The sequence below is a fragment of the Erinaceus europaeus genome, chromosome 2, assembly GCF_950295315.1.
Source record: "Erinaceus europaeus chromosome 2, mEriEur2.1, whole genome shotgun sequence".
NCBI classification, from domain to species: domain Eukaryota; kingdom Metazoa; phylum Chordata; class Mammalia; order Eulipotyphla; family Erinaceidae; genus Erinaceus; species Erinaceus europaeus.
Window position 1 is genome coordinate 14110744 of NC_080163.1, and position 22341 is coordinate 14133084.

The 22341-nt window shown below is 41.2% G+C and overlaps 1 protein-coding gene across 3 annotated transcripts in view; it reads left to right on the plus strand.

Annotated features, from left to right (window-relative positions):
* LOC103115692 (bifunctional heparan sulfate N-deacetylase/N-sulfotransferase 3) overlaps positions 1–21864 on the plus strand; it is a 230622-nt gene extending 208758 nt beyond the window's left edge. For all 3 annotated transcript variants that reach the window (XM_060177023.1, XM_060177028.1, XM_060177040.1), the window contains exons 13-14: positions 14363–14465; positions 18853–21864. In XM_060177023.1, the coding sequence (XP_060033006.1) occupies positions 14363–14465; positions 18853–18972 (223 nt within the window). In that variant the 3' untranslated portion in view covers positions 18973–21864. The remainder of the gene's footprint in view (positions 1–14362; positions 14466–18852) is intronic.
* Positions 21865–22341: the final 477 nt, after the last annotated feature.

Sequence of the window (22341 nt, forward strand, 5' to 3'; positions counted from 1 at the left end):
TTAATTTCTTGCAGTGAAAATGGTGGCATGGGGTGGGGGGGGGTGATAGTTGAAAATCATCTAACCTTAAAGCAATCTACTTTTTTTTTGTTTGCCTCCAGGCTCAGTACAGGCACTACAAATCCACTGTACCTGGAAGCCTTTTTTTCCCCATATTTTTATTGGACAGGACAGAGAGAAATTGAGAGAAGGGGGAGATAGAGAGAGAAAGATCTGCAGACCTGCTTCACCACTATGTAGAGTCCTTACTGAAGGTGGGAAGCCAGGGACTCCAACCCAAATCCTTGTGTGGGTCCTTGTGCTCAGTACTATTGTGTGCTTCCCCAGGTACACCTCTGCCTGCCCAAAACAGTATTTATAAGCACTGAGTCTACTTAACAGACAGTATAACAATCACTTAGAAGTATGAAGAAATGATTGACGGGATGATTTGTCACTCAGCCCTCTTTCCCTTAGGCAGTTTTCTTAAACAATAGCACAGAGCAGGAGATGGCGGCAATAGGTAACTCAACAGGTGGGGAGAGGCAAACTCCCTGTGTTGTTGCAACTTTCTCTTCCCCCTTCCTTCTCCTTCAGAAGCCCTGACAGTTATAGTTCTGGTTTGCCTTCATTCATTTTCTTTTGCTGGTTCCTTCTGATTTTCTTAGACCAGGACTGAGGGGAAGCAGGAGAGGCACTAAGGATTTGAGGGGAGCTATGCAAATGCCTAAAAGTATTAATAAAAGCGTCAAATTTTCACACATCGGGTGCCCTTCTTACCTCACTTTAATCTTGATTCGAGACTTCCTTTACAACTCTGAGCATGGGGGTGGCAGGATGGAGTAGTTGGGCAGTGGTGCCTTCAGTAGAGCACGCACATTAGCACGCTCGAGGATTAGGGATCAGTCCCCTAGTCTATTTCTCTGTCTCTTTCTCTCTCTCTCTGTCTCTCTCTCATTTGATAAGACAGAGAGACATTGAGAGAGGAGGGTAAGATAGAGAGGGAGTGTCGTATGCTTTACATTGGCTTGTTCTAGCCCTCCCCCTCCAAGAGAATTGGATGAGTCCTGTTAATTTCGCGGGCCTGCTTGGCCCCGCCCCAAGGGACCCTGGGAGAGGGTTCCGGAGTCCGAGAGTTTCAGAGGGTTCCCCAGTAAGAGAGTTCCAGAGTTCCAGAGTAAGGGAGAGGGTTCCTGAGTTCGAGAGTGCCAGAGTTAGCCAGAGTTCCTGAGTTCCCCAGTGACTGAGTTCCTGAGTTCCGGAGTTCGAGAGTGCGAGGGTGCGAGAGTTTCTGAGTTCGAGAGTAAGGGAGAGGGTTCCTGAGTTCGAGAGAAAAAGAAAGAGTGCTTGCGCCGCCGCAAAGAGACAGCAGAGTTCTGTTTGGTGATTAGTTTGTCTTAGTTTGTGAATCGTTGTTCCTGAATAAAGAAATACAGCTGCCCTGCCCAGCCGTTGTCTCCGCGTCTCTGTTCACCACCGTGAAGCTAGCCGGCCCGGCAAGAGCATCCGAAATTTTAACAACAAGGGAGAAAATTGGGCACCTGTAGACCTGCTTGACCACTCAATGAAGCTTCCCCCCTGCAGGTGGGGAGCAGGAGCTGAGGTCAACCAAATGCACCACCACCCATCCCAGCTCCCTCTCTATCTCCTTCTTCCCTCTCAATTTCTCTCTGTCTCTATCAAATCAATGTTTAAGTATGACTTTTTTTTTTAGGCAAAAATCAATAGTTGATTGACACAACTTAATGATAAATCTTTTATGTTTATATAAGTTAAAAATAAAAATGTAATAAATGAACACTATTTAAGTAGACATCACAAGCACTTTAACTTTCTAAAAATATTTTCCATGAGATTATTTTGAGTCTTTGTTTTTATACACACATATTTGAGTTAACTTAGTGAATGGTGAGAATAATGGTTGGAAAGCTAACTTTTGCATAAGACTGTGTCCCAGCACCATTTATTAAGAAAGATGATCCTATCTCCACTGAATTATTTTACACTGTTGGAAAATATTGCACCAGAGATAGCTAGAGAGATAGCTGTAGAAGTGTCTGCCTTGCCATGCCTATGACCTGGTTTTGAGCCATTAGCTCTCAAGACATTGGGTAAAGCTTTGATGACTTTTATATCAACTTGTCAACGTGTAGTGGTCAACAGTCAGACTACGAAGTTCATGTCTGCTTCTGTCGTATATGCCTATAGCAACTGAAAAGTACTGGGCTAGAGGAGACAATATATCTGACTCATGTTATATGTTGTTGGGCAGCCAGGGCCCCTGCTCCATCCACCATTGCTGACACTATGGCCTATTTACATAATCATTGTTTTGCCTGAAAGATTCCCCGCCATTCCTTTGATCTGTCTTCTTTCTATCTCAAGACCCACCCTGCCTGCAGGGTAACATTAATCCCACCAGCTAAAACCATCTCAACAGTTGCTAAGGAAGCTTCCACCTTCCCAGCATGCCTTTTGCCTTTCTCCACCCTCTTTCCTAGCCATTTCCATTTCCGACTTGCCACTTCAGGTTTTATCCTATGAAACCCACTTCTGTTTCTGGTTTTCCTCTCTTCCGCGTCCTGACCTAGAGGAGGGCAGGTGTGCAGAGGAGGATGCCGACCATTGCAGTTTGGTGCCACGTAGCTAAACCTGCTGTGCTCACACCCGACTCTGGGGCTCCCACATGAATAAAGAATTGTATTACCTACCACACCACCACAAGTTCCTGGTCTCTCTCCCACAACGCTAGCCCAGCAATATGTATTAATCTGAAGGTCATAGAATGAGTCTTACGGATACTGAAGAAGACTGTATTGTGGAATGCCTCCATTGTATACCTCAGTATTAAGCTGAGTTTTGTAGATCAATTGATTTCACCTTGTCATATTTTTTCCCCCCTTATTGTCCTCTTTTTGTACTCTGGATACTCTAGCAATTCAGTAAGTGAGAAGCAGGCATTCTTCAGCTTTCAGTTCTTCTTACAGTAAAGGTCAGGAAGAAAATCATATGAAGAGACACATATGAAAGAAACATTCTGGTTTGGAGGACAAAGACGTAGGTGTAACTGGAGGTTTGAGCTTCCTTCCTAAGAGTTATTTACTTTGTTGTTACTATTAACCCCCTGACCTCAGAATTTCTCCACTATGAGTATTATGATAGCTTTGTAGAGCTTAGTTCCAGCACTAATACAGACAGTAGCCTTAGGTATTTAACTTTCAGCTTGACCTGAAAGAAAACTGAGTGATTTCAAATTGAAGTTAGAAATTCAAGTCCACTTTCTGCTTCATATCTTTTTAAGTATCTCTTAGAAAAGAAAACTTTTATTTTTCCAAAATGTTTTCCACTTCAAGTTGGCTTATCTTTGGACCTTTTTTTTAAAAATAGAATATAGCAAAGCACTGTATTTCAGGTGAAAAAAGAAAAAAGAAAAGAAGTAGAATTTTCTATAAAGACATAGCCTCTTTTTCTCACAGAATGGTCCTTGACCCACATGCTGTGTGTTTGGCCTCTTTGTATCCAGACTGGCAGTGAGTGTGCTATTCACCGCCACTGCCAAGAAAAAAGGTAGCGTCCGCCTAAGAGAAGCAATATCAAAGTGACATACTATTGCTATATACTCAGAGAACTGTGGGTTGCTTTGCATCTGGTATATATCTAGCTAGAATTACCCACTACCTTATTCTCAAAGCTGGCTGGGGCTGGGGGTGGGGGGGGCTCTGTGGGTAAGGTAGCAAGATAAGACGTTTGTCATCTCTGAAACCACAGTGTCTTTTCGGGGTGTCTCTCTCCTTCTCCGGCAGGGTGTCCTCCAGGGGAAAGGTAACAGGCTGGTTCTTTCTCGCTCACGACAGGGGTGACACGAAGTAAAAGACACCAGGGGACTCTTAGCGTGAATCTAGAATCTGAGTCCTTAGAGTCCCAGAATCCTAGAGTCCATTTATTAGCAAAATTGACATGGGTTAAATAGAAAAGCAATGGAGGTAATTATTGTTGAAATATGACAGAAATTACAGGTTTCTTAACAGTCAGCATGCCCCTAAGGTAGGGGGCTGGTATGACAGGAATTGATGAGATACAAAACAGTTATTCTCCATGACACAAGCAACTTAATTATCCAAAGGTCTTTGAGAGAAGCATAGGGGTTAAACTCGTAGGGTGAGACAGAGAGAAGATGAATATCAAAAGGCCATATAGTTTGGCATTTCTCTTGTCTGGGGTCTGAGGTGTGTGATAAGGTGTGTTCTTCTGTGATCAGAAGGTGACTTTGAATACGTGAATCTGCAGCCATGTGGCCTGTGGTTAATGGAGGGAAGTACTGGGGTATCTGTGGGCCTGAGAGTCAAGAAGGAAAAAACCAAGTCTGAGTTTCCCCCCTTATGCTCACCTCGGTTGAGAGAGACTTACCAAGAGGTTATCTTCTCAGACCTCCATCCAAAGATGGGGGTGCTTCTCCCTAAGCTCTATCAGGCTCACACATGTTCCCAACAGTGTCTGGCTGAGCAGGCTGCCCAAGCTCTCACCCTGCTGAGAAAGTCCTGACATTCCATTTCCTCTTCTGTGTTCCTGTCAATCATCAGTGGGCCTGACACACCTTGCAAAAACCCAGCAGTGTTCCCGTGGCAGGGTATTTGGAATTGTGTGTCAAGGTCTTAGGTCTAAATTGACACCCCTTTCCTCACTGCTCTTCACAGTAGTTCTAAATCCTGCCTTCATCATTTAATTACTCTTGTTCGAGTCACTACTGATAAGTTGTTTCTGTGGTGCTTTGGATATTGTTGAGAATGTCCTGGAGTAGAAAGTATATGTTCTCAAGATTGTTATTTATTGCTGTATGTTTTTTTTCTTGAAAACTATAGTGATAACCATTTCCTTGATGCTTAAAAAAAAAACCTATTTAAATTTCTCTAAAAACTAATACAGGGGGGCTGGGGAAATGGCAGATAGGGTGAAATGTGTGCTGTGCCATGTGTTGCTCAGGTTCACATCCCAGCACCACATGGGAGGTCCACACAGCACCAGAGGAAGCTCTTCCTACCACCCCCCAAGTTATGGTGTCTCTCCCTCTTTCTCTATCTCTCTTCCTGAATGAGAAAGTAGGACTTGTAGTAGTGAAATCACATAGGTGTAAAACCCTGACTCAAAAAAAAAAAAGAAAACATCTCAGCTGAGTGGGTCAGGAGAGAGCACAGTCAGTAGAGTGCACACCTGACTATGTATGTGGTCCCAGGTTCAAGTCCCCAGTCACCACAAGTAGTGGGAAAGTGTTGTGGTATCTCTCCTGCTGTCTCTCTCCCTCTCTGTCTCTCATCCTTGATCTACAAAAGAAAAAAAAGTACACCAGGAACAGGGGAACTGTGGAGGCCCAATGGCCCAATTAAAGCCCTGGAGGCAAAAGAAAAAAAACTGAGCTAAAAGCAAGTATGAATGATCAAGTTCTCTGCACATAGCAGACTAAATGAACAAACTCAGATCTACACAGTAGTTTTGCAATACAATGTTGGCATGAAAGAGCCTTGAATACATCTTTGAGCAGATTTTAATACTTACTTTAATAATTTTAAAGATTTTATTTATTTCTAAATGAGAAAGATAGGAGGAGAGAAAGAACCAAATATCACTCTGGTACATGTGCTGCCGGGGATTGAATTCAGGACCTCATGCTTGAGAGTCTAGTGCCTTAGCCACTGTGCCACTTCCCAGACCACTTTATTTTAATATTTATTTACATCATGATGGAGAGCTACCACTCCATCATCTGTACCGCCAGGGATTAAACCCTGATTAAGTTTAATCATATGAGTACCACACTGAGGTATCTCCCTAGCCGTAGCATAAGATTGCTTTTAACATAAAAAAAAAACTATTTTCAATTTTTTTCAAGAAATTTCCATAGTCAGGTGTTGTTACTTTTTTTTTCCTCCAGGGTTATCGCTGGGGCTTGGTGCCCTTGTTTTTGTGATTGTTATTGTTGCCATTGATGTTGTTGGATAGGACAGAGAGAAATGGAGAGCGGAGGGAGAGATAGAGAGGGGGAGAAAAAGACAGACACCTGCAGACCTGCTTCACCACTTTCGAGGCAACAAGTGGGGAGCCGGGATCTTTACAGCCTTCCCTGTGTTACTGGCTGGCCCGGTTACTTCTTTCGACAACTATTGAAGGGTTTGACACTCCCAAATTTCATTCTGCCATTGTCTAGTCTTGAAATTACTCGGTATTGTTTCTTATCATAGATTTTAAAATCATATATTGGGGGCTGGGCAGTGGCGCAGCAGGTTAAGCGCACATGGCGCAAATCACAAGGACAGGCTTAAGGATCCGGGTAACCCCTGTCTCTCTGCAGGAAGGTCGATTCACAAGCAGCGAAGCAGCAGGTGTCTGTCTTTCTCTCCCCCTCTCTGTCTTTCCCTCCTCTCTCCATTTCTCTCTGTTCTATCCTACAACAACAGAAATAACAACAACAACAATAATAAACACAACAATGATAAACAATAAGGGCAACAAAAGGGAAAAAATGGCCTCCAGGAGCAGTGGATTTGGAGTGCAGGCACTGAACCCGAGCAATAACCCTGGAGGCAAAAAAAAAAAAAAAAAGATATATCACATCTATAAAAAGAAATCAGTGGGCCAGGGAAATAGTTCAACTAGTAGAACATGGGACTTGAATATTTGAGACCCCACTGTTGAATTCCCAGTGCTACATTTAGCAGAGACTTCCTCTCTCTTTCTCGAAATTTTCTTTTTTTATTATTTAATTTTTATTTATAAAAAGGACACATTAACAAAACTATAGGATAAGAGATTGTTTAATTTTTTTATTTATAAAATGGACACATTAACAAAACCATAGGATAAGAGGGGTACAACTCCACACAATTCCTACTACCAGCTCTCTGTATTCCATCCCCTCCCCTGATAGCTTTCCTATTCTTTATCCCTCTGGGAGTATGTGTTACAGAGCAAAAATCAAATCTCCATCCACTGCAAGGAAGCAAAAGATGTTTATTTACGAATTGCAATCCGGGCCGAGTGGTGACTGATGTTAGTCTGCCAAGCTCGACCCTGAACAAGGCTCAAACCACACAAGTTATAGGATTCCAGAGTACATTCTGGCTGGGGAATATGCAAAACTAGAATTCTAACACACACTCAATAGCATTTTACAGAAAACGCAGGATCCAATCATTTCAGACATTGCAATACCCTAAGCAGCCTATAAGAATTGTCTAATTTCAAGCCTTTATGCAAAATAGGGTCATCACTCTTTCTCGTTGTCAGCTAAGACCACCGGCTATCAGCTCCCTCAACCTTGAGCAAGTGGTTGGGTTTCAAGGACTTGGTTAGGCTAGCTATTCTCTTTAAGACAAGCAACAGGTGGCTTACATCTTGGGGTGTGGGTTTTGTCTAGCCCCCCTTTTTACAGGAATTTTCCACTACAGGCAGAAAAGCAACTATACTTACAACTCATGCTCAAAATTTTACTTAAAGCAATTCTAGAGTTACTGCTTCTAACAGTATGGACCCAGAGTCATTGTGGGATGTAGAAGGTGGAAGGTCTGGCTTCTGTAATTGCTTCCCCACTGAGCATGGGCTTTGACAGTTGATCCATACTCCCAGCCTGTCTCTCTCTTTCCCTAGTGGTGTAGGGCTCTGGGGAATCAGAGCTCTAGGACATATTGGTGGGGTTATCTGTCCAGGGAATTCTGGTCTGCATCCTGCTAGCATCTGGAACCTGGTGGTTGAAAAGAGAGTTAACATACAAAGCCAAACAAATTGTTGACCAATCATGGACCTAAAGGGTGGAATAGTGCAGATGAAGAGTTGGGGGGGGGGGTCCTCCATTTTGTAGATAGCTAGTAGGCATATTTTAGTTATATTCCAAAGGACCTGTGGCTATACTAGTTTTTTGTTTGTTTTTTTTTTTTTCCCTGAGCCTGAAATCTGATATGCAGGTGGCCCCAAGTTATTGTCTGGGGAGATGAATGATGTCATGGCTGGAAAGGGAACAGAAAGCTGGATCCAAGAAGAGAGTAGCTCCCTAATATGGGAAAGGAGTATAAATATTGTTGACTGTAAGCCCCATAAATTTGACGTGATCTGAGGCCCATATTCAGCTTAGGAGCCTATGTGACCTCTGCATCCCTGTAGATCTGAGCTCACATTCTGTGGTCATGAGTAGAAACATTCCAAGCTACTGATACCCCAGTATCAGGACCCATCTTCTTCAGGTGTAACATAAAGTATGTTGCCCATCCTCCCTTCGGAGGATGGAATATTCTCTACTGTTGTTGATCTAAGTTGAGGGCAAGGTCCTATGGGGGGGGGGTCCACAAAGGGGTCTGTTTTGTTGCTCCTGATAGAGATGACCTGTAACAATGGAGAGAGGGATTTATTTGAGGTCTAGGCCCATCATGTCTGTTTGGGAATCTCAGGACTCCCGGCTAGAGCCCCAGCTGATGGGGTGGCCTGACAGTGACTAAAGAGTCATTGTTAAAGTGTGTCAGTCTCTTGCCCTTATTCAACTTTTGCAGTCCTTGCTTTGATAAGGTTAGCTTTGGAGTGAGGGAGAGAACTGTAATAGGAAGTAGGTGAGGAGGGTATCTAAGTCTAATTACATACTGTTTCATTAGGAACTTTATACTGACTCACTGAAGAATATTGTGTATTTTTGCTTTCAGGTATATATTTTGCCCTAGTTTATGGATACGTGTGAATATATGCCCTATCTCACAGGACCTGGTCTATATCTAGGTTTTGGGACTTTGTTAGGAAGTGAACTGCCTGGAATGGAATTAGAGCAAAATTTTCTTATATCAAATAAAACTGAATATTTTTAAAAGAAATCTTATTTTCATAGTGATTATGGGTGTGACGTTCAATAAGCAGTATAAATTTTTAAAGATGATATTGTATTGTTTGGGACAAAATGGAGGGAATTGTACTAAAAGGTATAAAAACAACCACCAAATGATTTCATTCATATATAGAATACTGATAACTGAAGCAAGCTAACTTGCAAAAAAAAAATTGCCAGAAAACTATCTTTTATTTATTTATTTATGTATGTATGTATTTATTTTGCCTTCCAGGGTTATCGCTGGGGCTCGGTGCCTACATTACAAATCCACTGCTCCTAGAGGCCTTTTTTTTTTTTTCCATTATTGCTGTTGTTATTGCTGTTGCCAGACAGGACAGAGAGAAATTGAGAAAGGAAGGGAAGACAGAGAGGGCGGAGAGAAGGACAGACACCTGCAGACCTGCTTCACCGCTTTGGAGGTGACCCCCTTCAGGTGAGGGGCCAGGGGCTCGAATCGAGATCCCTGGCTAGCGCTTCACACCATGTGTGCCCTCAACCTGGTGTGCCACAACCCAACCCTCAGAAAACTATCTCTTAAACTTTGTGAGAACCTTGATTATTAGGGTCGAAGGGGTCACAGGGTTCACAGGATTTGGGTGGAACGTGTGTGTGTGTGTGTGTGTGTGTGTGTGTATGTGTGTGTGTGAAACTATACCTGAAATCTTATAATTTCATAAATGACTATTAAGTCATTTATAACAGACATTATGAAAAATTAGGTAAGTTCTAGAAAGGTAAGTTTGAAGTAACTTAAACGGGCTCTTTTCTCAGTCAGTTAATTAAATTAGCACTTTACCATCCTTGTTCAACATTACCCTGATCTCTCCATTGGAAACAGGCTGACACACTTGACATTATTTTCACATTCGTGTTATGCCTGAAAAAATAATTCTTAGTACAGAATTTTTTTTTTAATTTTTTATTTAAGAAAGGATTAGTGAACAAAAGCATAGGGTAGGAGGGGTACAACTCCACACAATTCCCACCACCCAATCCCCATAACCCACCCCCTCCCATGGTAGCTTTCCCATTCTCTATCCCTCTGGGAGCATGGACCCAGGGTCGTTGAGGGTTGCAGAAGGTAGAAGGTCTGGCTTCTGTAATTGCTTCCCCGCTGAACATGGGCGTTGACTGGTCGGTCCATACCCCCAGTCTGCCTCTCTCTTTCCCTAGTAGGGTGTGACTCTGGGGAAGCTGAGCTCCATAGAATTATACTAATATTATAAACTAAGGTGACAAATAGGAACTTTTAATGGTGTCCTGACTATCTCCATTCCCCAGTCATCTGTGACTATGACAGAAGTCTTCAGGCTTAGAGAGAGATACTAGTCGGTTAAACACCCGAGACAAACATCTTTCGTAATCAGTTACCCCATTTGTGAAACAGAAGGAAACCAAGTTGAATCGTATAAAAAGTGATGTAAAATTTTAATACTGATTGACTTTGATCACTTCAAGCGTCTGTGTCTACCTTCTACTCAATCTACTGCACTGATGTCTTTTCAGCTGACTTGAGTTACACATGTCGAACATAAATCCTTTATCAGACATCTGGTTTACAGTTATTTCTGCTGAATATGTGGCTTCCCTTTTCATTTTCTCGTGTCTATAAAGCCTAAAACTTCTACACTTCAGTGGATTCGGAATTGACATTATTTGTCTGTTATCATACATCCAAAGAGATCATTTGCCTAATCTAAGAACACAAATATTTTCAGATTTGTCCCATTTGTTTCCAGAATTCTTAGGTTTAGGTCCATGATCTATTTTAAGTTCATTTTTATACAGTGTGGGAGAGGAGTTGGTTTTTGTGGTTTTGACAGAAATGTTCAATTTTTTTTTTCAGTTTATTTTGTCTAAAAGACTGTCTGTTCATATGACAAGAGACAGGATTTGCATACAGGAGAGCTAAAGTTGGATCCCACTTCCATAAAGGCTAAAATGGGGTTCTGTCCACCCACACTCTTCCCTTTAAAATAAAACTTAGGAAGCCAGGCAGTAGCATGTTATTAAAATTCGTAGTCTCTAGCCGGGTTAGCTTCACGGGCGGGTAACAGAGATGACCAGAGACATATGGCTGGGCAGGGAAGCTGTATTTCTTTATTCAGGAACAACGATTCATAAACTAAACCAAACTAATCACCAAACAGAAGTCTGCTGTCTCTTTGTGGCGGCGCAAGCACTCTCCCGAACTCTCGAACTCAGGAACCCCCGAACTCTGCAACTCTGCAACTCTGCAACTCTTCAACTCTGGAACTCTGAAACTCTGCAACTTTGGAACCCTCTCTCGGGGTTCCTAGGGGCGGGGCAAGCGGGCCCGCGAAACTAACAGGAATGATCCAATTCTCTTGGCGGGGGAGAACTAGAACCCAATGTAAAGCATACAACAGTAGCACATCAGATTAAGTGCACGTGGCACAAAGCACAAGGACTGGTGTAAGATTCCCGGTTTGAACCCCCGGCTCCCCACCTGCAGGGGAGTCCCTTCACAAGTGGTAAAGCAGGTCTGCAGGTGTCTACCTTTCTCTCCCCCTCTTTGTCTTCCCTGTCCTATCCAACAACAACGACAACAAGAATAACTAAAACAATAAAACAACAAGGGCAACAAAAGGGAATAAATAAATATTTATAAAAATAATAATAAATAATAAAATAATAATAATAAAATATAAATAAATAAAACTTTAAAATTTTGTCCTTTCTCATTTAATTAACTTGGCACTTGTGTCTGAAAACCAAAACACAAACTGAAACTGAGATTGGGTTTGGTGTATTGCAGCAAAAGCAAAGGACTTTGTGGAGAGAGAGTGGACAGAGGGGACTTCAGTGGATGGTCCTTGGGGTCCTGGTGCATGATGCTGGAAAAGAAAAGACCTGAACTGGGGGGTGAAAGCACTTTGCAGGCACCTATTACAGTGAATTGAGAGATTGGACCCATGTGTGAACAATTACTGCAGTCCATTAACAACACAGAAAGGGGTGGGGGGAGGAGGTGAGAAAAGAGGAGGGGAGGAAAGGGGAGGGGAGGAGAAGGCAGGAGAGGGGAGGGGAAAGAGAGAGAGAGAAGGAAGGAAGGAAGGAAGGAAGGAAGGAAGGAAGGAAGGGAGGGAGGGAGGGAGGGAGGAAGGAAGGGAATAGATCATAGCTGATTGATTTCAGATCTCATATCTCTGTTTTCTTTCTTCAAATCATTGGTGCCAATACACAGTCTCGATTACTGTTTCATCATATTGATAGTTAATTTTGAAATTGCATAGTAGAGGGGCCAGGCGGTGGCACACCTGGTTAAGCACGCACACACTACAGTGCACAAGGACCCAGGTTCAAGTCCCTGGTCCCCACCTGCAGGGGAAAAGCTTCACGAGTGGTGAAACAGGGCTGCAGGTGTCTCTCTGTCTCATTCCCTCTCTATCTTCCCCGCCTCTCTCAACTTCTCTCTGTCCCAATCCAATAATAAGTAAATAAAAATTTTTTAAAAAAAAAACTTTTTAAAAAGAAATTGAATAGTAGACTTCCAATGTGGCTTTTTTTCCCCCCACAGATTTTTGTCTTGTCTAGATTCTTTCCATTTCTATATAAATGTCCAAATCATCTTTTAGGTTTTTTTTTTTTAAATATTTATTTTATTTATTTATTCCCTTTTGTTGCCCTTGTTGTTTTATTGTTGTAGTTATTATTGTTGTTGTTGTTGGATAGGACAGAGAGAAATGGAGAGAGGAGGGGAAGACAGAGAGGAGGAGAGAAAGACAGACACCTGCAAACCTGCTTCACCACCTGTGAAGCGACTCCCCTGCAGGTGGGGAGCCGGGGTTCGAACCGGGATCCTTATGCCGGTCCTTGTGCTTTGCGCCACCTGCGCTTAACCCACTGCGCTACAGCCTGACTCCCTATCTTTTAGGTTTTTACTAAAAAAAAAAAAAAATGTCCACTGTAGTTTTGATTGGAACCTCACTGAATACAGATAAGAGTTTTGATTTTTTAAAATATCTAGTTCCCTAATCTATACAGAGAGTGCAGCTCTTTTGTTTATTCTCCTGTATTTTTCTTACCAAGGTTTTGTGTTTTCTGTATGCAGATTTGCTTTGATTTGGTTTCTTTTTGCCACTATTATTTTCACTGGGGCTTGATGTCTTCCCAGCTGCACAGTTCCTAACAGCCACCTTCTCCCTTTTTCTTCTTTTTGATAGAGGGAGAGAGAGAGAGAGAGAGAGAAGTTACTTCATGAAACATCCCCCTGCAGGTGTGGACCAAGGGTTGAATCCATAGCAACGTGTGCACTCTGTCAAAAGTGCTGCCTCTTTGCCCCTTGAATATTTGCCTGTCAAACATGTCCCTAGGTAATTCATATTTTTCTGCTAATGTAAAAGTGCTTTTATTTTGTCAGTGCCTATCTCTCTCCTTGAAGGTTACTCCCTTCTTCTTCTTTGTTTTTTTTTTTTTTTTTGTATTCATTTTTATTGTTTATTCCCATCTGTTGCCCTTGTTGTTTAATTGTTGTAGTTATTATTAATGTCGTTGTTATTGGATAGGACAGAGAGAAATGGAGAGAAGAGGGGAAGACAGAGAGGGGGAGAGAAAGAGAGACACCTGCAGACCTGCTTCACTGCCTGTGAAGCGACTCCCCTGCAGGTGGGGAGCCAGGGGCTCAAACCGGGATCCTTATGCCGGTCCTTGCGCTTTGCACCACTTGCGCTTAACCCGCTGAGATACCGCCCGACTCCCAGGTTACCCTCTTTTTATCCCCCATCTTTTTCCCCTCCTGTAGCTACCTAATAAGTTTCTATCTTATCATTAGGCCCTGGACTAAGAGTCCATGAGGTCCAGACTAGAGTCAGGTATTTCACATTGATATGTTTCAAACTCACATTTGGAGAATGTCTGATAAAGAACCAAATACTGTACGAACTACTATACAATGGAACATAGTCTCTTGGTGAACTAAAAAACAAGTTTAATATGTCACTATTTTGCTTATAATTACAGCATGAAAATCCATATTTGCAGGTGTTGTTGCTTTTCCCACAAAGCTCACACCAAGAGAACTAACACTGAGTGAAAAATAAATAAATAACGGATTGTAGCTATGAAGTTCTGAACTTCATCACCCCATAGCACACCCAAAGCTTCTTTCTTCTGTTAACCTGTAATTACATGCTACAAGTATTATATAAATTCACAGGTATGGATGGTGCCTAACTTGTCTTTTTTAAATACTATAAAAGGAAAAACGGGGTTTGAATTTTATTTAAAAACATAATTATTCCAGATGAAGGAAGCAGACTTATTAATATCTATTAATAGAAGCCCTTCTGCTGACAATTTTTCTGTTAAGAATCTGGCACTCTCACAAATATGACAGATGGACTGAGAACTCTGGTGGAGGCCAAAAGACTGTATGCAAAGGGTTATAGTCAAAAATAGGCAGTGTTCCTGGTTTTATATATATTGATCCCAAAATAAATTGTGATTCTGGTCATTACATTTGACAAACAGCTTGAAAAACATTGGATCTTTTTTTTTTTCTAGATTTGATTCTCATAAAGGTTTCTGGTGCCAGTTACTGGAAGAAGGTAAAACCAAATGCCTTGGAAAGAGCAAAGGAAGAAAATACCCCCCAATGGATCCTGATGTAAGTGGTAGAGAGCTTAAAAAATACAAACTGTAGGGAGCTGGGCGGTGGAGCAGCGGGTTAAGCGCAGGTGGCACAAAGCACAAGGACCAGCGTAAGGATCCCCATTTGAGCTCCCGGCTCCGCACCTGCAGGGAGTCGCTTCACAAGCAGTGAAGCAGGTCTGCAGGTGTCTATTTTTCTCTCTTCCTGTCTTCCCTTCATCTCTCCATTTCTCTCTGTCCTATCCAACAACAACGACATCAATAACAACAACAATAATAACTACAACAATAAAACAAGGGGAACAAAAGGAAATAAATAAATATTTAAATATATATATATAAACTGTGGGGCCAGGCGGTAGCGCAGTGGGTTAATTGCACATGATGCAAAGCGCAAGGACTGGCATAAGGATCCTGGTTTGAGCCCACCTGCTCCGGACTTGTGGGGGGGGGGGTATTACCACAGGCGGTGAAGCAGGTCTGCAGGTGTCTGTCTTTCTCTCCCCCTCTCTGTCTTCCCCTCCTCTCTCCATTTCATTGCATCCTATCCAACACCAATGACAACAACAACAATAATAACAACAATGATAAACAACAAGGGCAACAAAAGGGAAAAAATGGCCTCCAGGAGCAGTGGATTCAAACTACAGGCACCAAGCCCCAGCGATAACCCCGGAGTCAATAAATAAATAAAGTTAAAAGGGAGAAAGAGAGAGACAGAGAGACACCGGCAGGCAAGCTTCACAACTCATGAAGCTTTCCCCCTGCAGGTGGGGACCAGGGACTTGAACCCAGGTCCTTGAATATTATAGTATGTGTGCTCAACCAGGTGAGCCGCCACCAGGCCCCCTACCTTAGATTTGTCTTCCCACATGGTTAATGCATTAACTATAAGTACTATAGTGGTATGAAAAAATCCTAAAATGATAAGAAATTCCTTGAATACTTTTAGAATACTTGAAGACTTTGGAGAGAGTTTTACTAACCTGGCAGAGACTGGAAACTTCATCACTGAGTTCACAGCTAAATTCTATCTAAAAGGCTTGGGGGGTGGGGAGGAAGCATCTTCCTATTGCTTGGAGAAGGAAATTTCAATATTGAAACTTCAGTTTTCTCTGATTCTTAAATTATACTAGCAGGGAGTCTTGGCAGTAGCATAGTGCTTAAGTGCACATGGCACAAAGCACAAGGACCGCGTAAGGATCCCGGTTCCGGCTCCCCACCTGCAGGGGAGTCGCTTCACAGGTGGTGAAGCAGGTCTGCAGGTGTCTATCTTTCTCTCCCCTTCTCTGTCTTCCCCTCCTCTCTCCATTTCTCTCTGTTCTATCCAACAATGACAACATCAATAACTACAACAATAAAACAACAAGGGCAACAAAAGGGAATAAATAAATAAATAGAAAAAGAAATATATATATATATTTTTTAAAAATTACACCGACAAAGCACTGTAAAAACTCAGCCTACACATGACTAGAAACTCAAGACAAGGGTAGAGGTAGGTAACAATTGTTATGCAAAAGAGACTTTCATGCCTGAGGCTCCAAAGTCCCAGGTGCAATCCTCCAACCCCCACAAGCCAAAGCTGAGCTGTAGTCTGGTAAAACATAAAATAACATAAAGAAACTCAGGGGCCGGGTGGTGGCTCACCTGGTCAAGTGCACACATTATAGTGTGCAAGGACCCAGGTTTGAGTCCCTGATCCCCACCTGCAGGGAGGAAGTTTCACAGGTGGTGAATCAGGGCTGCAGGTGTCTCTCTGTCTCTCCCTCTGTATCACCCTCTCCCCCTCTTGATTTCTGGCTATCTCTATCCAATGAAGAAATAAAGATAATTTAAAAAGAAGAAGAAAGAAACTCAAGGGCAGGGGTTACACTCAGTTGATACATCAGTAACTCTGAGCAAGAACCTGAAGCAGTGCTGTAGGTCTCTACCTCTCCCTTCTCTTTTGATTTCTCTCTGTCTCTATCCAATAAATAATCAATAAGAAATCTTTAAAAAAAAAAGTAATGTAAAAATACTTTCATTTAAACCAGTTATTTTACCCCTGTTATTTTGTAATTTTGTAAATCACCAACTTAAAAAAAAAAGAGAGAGACAGAAGAAATAAATCAGTTATTTCTTGGGTGGGGGAAATAGCATAATGGTTCTGCAAAGAGACTCATGCCTGAGGCCCCAAAGTCCCAGGTACAATGCCCCAACCACCATAAGCCAGAGTTGAGCTGTGCTCTGGTAAAATAATTAATTAATTCTTAATATACTTAGAATGTTTAAAAATCATTGTAGTGGTGGCCCAAGAGGTAACACAGTGGATAAATCCTTGGACTCTCAAGCATGAGGTCCTAAGTTTGATCCCCAGCAGCATAAGTACCAGGGTAATTAATGTCTGGTTCTTTGTCCTATCTTTCTCATTAATAAATAAATTAAAATCTTTTAAAAAAATAAATAATCACTGTAGAAAATCATTCTTGGAAAAAGGAAGGACATTCAGAAGTAGCAATAGGTATAGTTGTGACTAAGAAAGGAAGAGAAAGCAGGACCATGGAAAAAATAGGCAAAGTGACCCAGGAAGTGGCACAGTGGAGAAAGCATTGGGCTCTCAAGCAGGAGGTCCCCAGTTCAATCCCCAGCAGCTCATGTACCAGAGTGATGTACCAGAGTGATGTCTGGTTCGTTCATTCTCTCTCTCTCCCTCTCTCCATATATTTATCCTCCTTTCTTTTTCATTAATAAATAAATTAAAATCTTTAAAAAAAAGAAATTGGCAAATGTACATAGATATAGACAGATAGTTTCAGAAGTAATAGTTAACCTATGTCTGTGATCTTGAAAGAACTACTACAATTTTCTAATCGAGGGAATGGGGATACAGAACTCTGGTAATGGGAATGGTACAGGATTATACCTATTGTCTCATAATTTTGAAATCAATGTTAACTCACTAATAAAAAAAAAAGAAAAGAAAGGTAAGTGTTATTTGGATAGACTGTTTTCATTTTTAATGCATAAGAATACTATCTAAAGCAGCTACAGAAGCCAGACCTCCCACCTTCTGCACCCCATAATGATCCTGGAGCCATGCTCCCAGAGGGAGAAAGAGTAGGAAAGCTTCCAATGGAGGGGATGGGATAAGGAACTCTGGTGGTGGGAATTGTGTGGAGTTTTACCCCTCGTATCCTACCTAGTCTTGTCGACCACCATTAAATCAGCTTTTTAAAAAAGAATACACTCTAAATTCCTCTCTGGAACAATTAAATTATTATAGAAGTTAAAAAAAAAAAGAAAAAGAATATCAGTCTTAGCATTTTAGCTTACTCCTAAAAAACACACATATATGGAGCTATAATAGTAAATTTAGTTTTAGATAAACATAAGGAAAGTATAATTTTTCAGTATATTAATACATTCCTACTGCTTAATAAGATCACTCTGTAATTTGTCCCAAACACTGGTTTTACTCATAATTATAATAGTATGTGGAATTTTCAAACCAAGCAATTCTCCAGTTTTCTGCAGATACCACAAGTGTTCTGAGATTTAATTCAAATCTGACACTAACTACTCAGAGTCAGGGCAAACCCCACAGGCTAAGGGCTCAGTCCCACAAGACTACCTGCCCACTTCAGACATTAGGGAGTAGAACCTAATAATGCTAAAGATTAAAAAAAAAAAAAAATCAAATGATTTTAACATTTAAGTCTGCATAGTCAAACATGCCATGTGTTGAATACTAACACTTGTCTCCCTGGTGCAAACAATATATGTGTGTCTGCACAGTGTGTATTGTGTGGGCTCACTTTTTTATTATTATTATTATTACCAGAGCACTGCTCAACTCTAGCTTATGGTGGTAGTGGGGGGAGGGGTTTGAACCTGGAACTTTAGAGCCTCAGGCATGAGAGTCTCTTTGCATAACCATTATGCTATCTACACCCCACACACACACACATACACACAATAGTGTGTATTTTGTAGAACAATTTTGTACTGTGCTAAACAGTCCACCTGCTTGAGAGAGATCTAGTCCACATATGGTATATTTAATACGAATTCACACATCCTCAAGACGGTGTAGGGGTGTGATGTGCTGTCACCTATCCTGAGAAGACTCGGAAATTCTACACTTGTAACAGTAACAGTCTGGTAAAATGAACATACACCACAACTAAGTGATCTTGAAAAGAGAATTGCAAAACTTAGCAGAACTTACTGAGCACTTACTCTACTCTAGTTTATGATGGGGCAGGAGGGGGAGTGGGTTAAGGGTTGGGATTGAACCTTGGACTTTTGGCATTCCAGGCATGAAAGTCCCTTTGCCTAACCGTTCTGCTATCTCCCCCTGCCCAAGAATCTAGTCTGTAAACAAAATAAAACTGTACGTCCATTGCCTCCTTCCGCCCCAGAGCAGGGCATTTCTGTCCAGCTACTACCGTGATCACAACGTGGAGCTCTCCAAGCTGCTGCACAGACTGGGACAGCCTCTGCCATCCTGGCTGAGACAGGAGCTGCAGAAAGTGAGATAGCGCCAGGCAAAACTTGCCCGAGAATAATCCACCTTCCACGGAACACCCACCTGTCCCAAAGCTTCCAGAAGCTGCCAAAAAGTTGTTTTAAAATATACCTCTTTGGGAAAAAAAAAAAAAAAAAGAAGAAGAAGAAGAAGAACAAAGTTCCTTCCATGTGCTGGCATGTGGATGTACAGATAAAAAAAAAAAAAAAGTATTGAGACCTGTGGCCTTTCTCTTAACCGGTGTCTGAGCCTGTGGCCTTGTTGTGAACTGCTGTGTCCTCGCGTGGAAGCCAACATCCGCTAATAGAAACATCAAGCACGAATGCAGAACTGATCCATTTCATTGTAGTCGTGACACTTTTCTATATCCACTAAGATTGTGTCTCTGTAGGTTTTTAGACCTCTGTCTGCCTGTACAATGTTTTTTTATATATATATATTTTTTTGTAATTTTATCTTCCCTTTTGTTGCCCTTGTCTTTTGTTGTTGTTGTTGTTGTAGTTATTGTTGTTGTAGTTGATGTCGTCGTTGTTGGATAGGACAGAGAGAAATGGAGAGAGGAGGGGAAGACAGGGAGGAGGAGAGAAAGAAAGTCGCCTGTGAAGCGACTCCCCTGCAGGTGGGGAGCCGGGGGCTCGAACCAGGATCCTCATGCCGGCGCTTAGCGCCACCTGCGCTTAACCCGCGGCGCTACCGCCCGGCTCCCCTGTACAATGTTTTTCTATTCTTTGATTCTAGAAAGTGTCCTACAAAATAAAAATAAATAAATAAATAATCCCAATGTAGCATAACATGCCAAAGGCATAGTGCCCATTAAAAAAAAAAAAAAAAAAACTTGCCAAAACATAAATACACTGAAGTATTTAGGAAGCGTAATGTATAATCTGTGCTAGGTCAGAGAGTAAAAAAGTTACATCTAAGCTTGATCTGCATCCAAAAAAAAAATGTGTTTGAGCAAAAAAAAAAGAAAGAAAGAAAGAAAGAAAAAAAGGGAGGGAATGGGGCTCATACATGTAGTGCATTTATGTAGAAAATATATAGGGGGTGGGGCGGCAGCACAGTGAAGGAGATAAGCACAGCTGGCACAAAGCTCAGTATAAGGACCCCCACCTGTGGGGGGAGGGGGGGTCACTTCACAGCCGGTGAAGCAGGTCTGCAGGTGTCTGTCTTTCTCTCCCCCTCTCTGTCTTCCCCAACATCAACGGCAACAGTAATAATAACGACAACAAGGGCAACAAAATGGGGAAAAATGGCCTCCAGGAGCAGTGGATTCGTGCTGCAGGCACTGAGCCCCAGCGATAAACCTGGAGGCAAAAAAAAAAAAAAAGAAAATTGTAACTCCTTGATCATAACTTAACTGCTGTGCTGAAATATCTACTCTAAAAGATGGCAAGTAAAAACACACATAAAGAGCACTGACCAAATCTTCTAAAAAGGAGAAACTGTAAGGCCTGAAGTTGTACTGGCGACACCTTATGTACCCTTCCTGTAAGCTATCTACTCCAGCAGCCCTCACTACTTCCAAAGAAACTCTTACACGGGATAGGAGGTCTGTGTCATCTCCAGAAACAGGCTGGTTTTAAAAGACGAATGACTTTTCAAAAAAAAAAAAAAAAAAAAAAGGCCCTTGAAAACTGAGGACAGTTTCTCTAGATGATGTATTAGGTTATTTAAATTTAAACTATAGAAACCTGCATTTTTTTTCCCAGATAGTTCAAAATGAAATGGCATAATGTAGAGATTTATAACAAAAAGAATTAATATATGACTTTTAACCTGATATTTGTGATGATACCTTTAATACAAGAAAAAAATCATAATAAGTAGGGTTAAGTCCCTCTTTTGGAGACTATTTCATATACAGCTGTCGTGAACATTGTTAAACATGTGGATTACCTGCTAAATTAAATGGGAGAAGTATCGACATATGCTAGGAGTCACTCTTAAAATATATCTACACTTAAAGATTAATAAAGTATGCATAGAAGAATTCAAACTTTTTTCCTGTGTTTATAATTTATGTAACTTTCAAACGTACACACAAAATGGTTTAAGTAGCAGATCAATTTGCTCTTACAACTACATAGCTATTGCACAACAGTACTAAAATTTTTGAAGTTGTATAATCCCAACGTGAAGTAATAGAGTCTTTCATCCTCATTAACTAAAAAAAAAATTTTTTTTTAATCTGGCTGAGGGTTAAACACAGCGAGTGTAGACCCATCTGTTACATAGTGTTCAGTATGCCATGTTTTTATCTTGATAGTCATATTTCTACTGGTTACAAAAAAAAAAGAGGAACTGATACATTATGTTTGAATGATGAGATGTGAATTTACATTTCCAAACAAAGCTGTTAATGGCCTCACTTTATAAAAAGTGAATCAACTCAACAGCTCAGTTTTTTAAATAAGTACTAAGCATATTGAATGTTAGTAGAGTGAAGGAGGAAAAAGAAGAGAGCCCAGCAGCATAAATTTGTTCAGAGAACAGGCATGATGCTACCTAGAGCAGCAAACTTTTGAAAGAACTTTTGATCAGTTCATTTATCTGGGAGACACTCCCCCAGCCGAGAGGCTACTCAAACTTTCTGTGTTAGATTCTTCTGCTGGTAATTGTGTTGTTCTGAAAGTTAACACACGTGAGAAATGACTGAGAGAGAACGCAATTTGAAATCTTGCTTTGTATAAAATGCTTTTTCATTGCTTAAAATATGAAACTTCCTCAGGAAGAAATGAAATGGTTATTTCAATGTTTATAGCTATACTATTCTGTCATTCACATTGAATGAAAATTACTGGAAACATTTTGTTCTCTGAGTTTTTTAAAATAAAAAAAACCTGGCTATAATTCTGATAGGAGCATGATACCTCATATGCACAATAAACTGTGATAAGGAAATGAAGTCTTTGGACTGGTGACTTTAGGTTGTAAGGTGGTGGCGGGTTCCTTCTCCTGGAATGAGCCAGAAAATGTATTTTTGTAACAGTATAAACTTTCACGGATCCTTCTCCTAATAAATGTTAGTTATTTTTTTCCAGTTCTAATGGATGGAAAACAGCTCCTGTGAGACATTCCACTGAGAGTAAAGGGATCACACATTATTGTGTAACAGATTTGAGAATGTTGTTCTCCTAGCACTGGTCTCCACAAATGGGTCTCTGTTTTTCTTTAGAAATTCAAAAAAGTGTTGCCAAACACATATTTAAAAAAAAACTAGAAATCACAAACAACTTCTGCAAAAAATAAAGGTGGAGGGTAGTGGTGCACGGTGGTAGTAAACTGGACGTAAACATTAAACTATATTTCCCACACAATTTCTCACTTACTCATTAGTGCCGGGCTAGCATGGGGGTGCCTTTTCCTGGACACGTACTCTCTG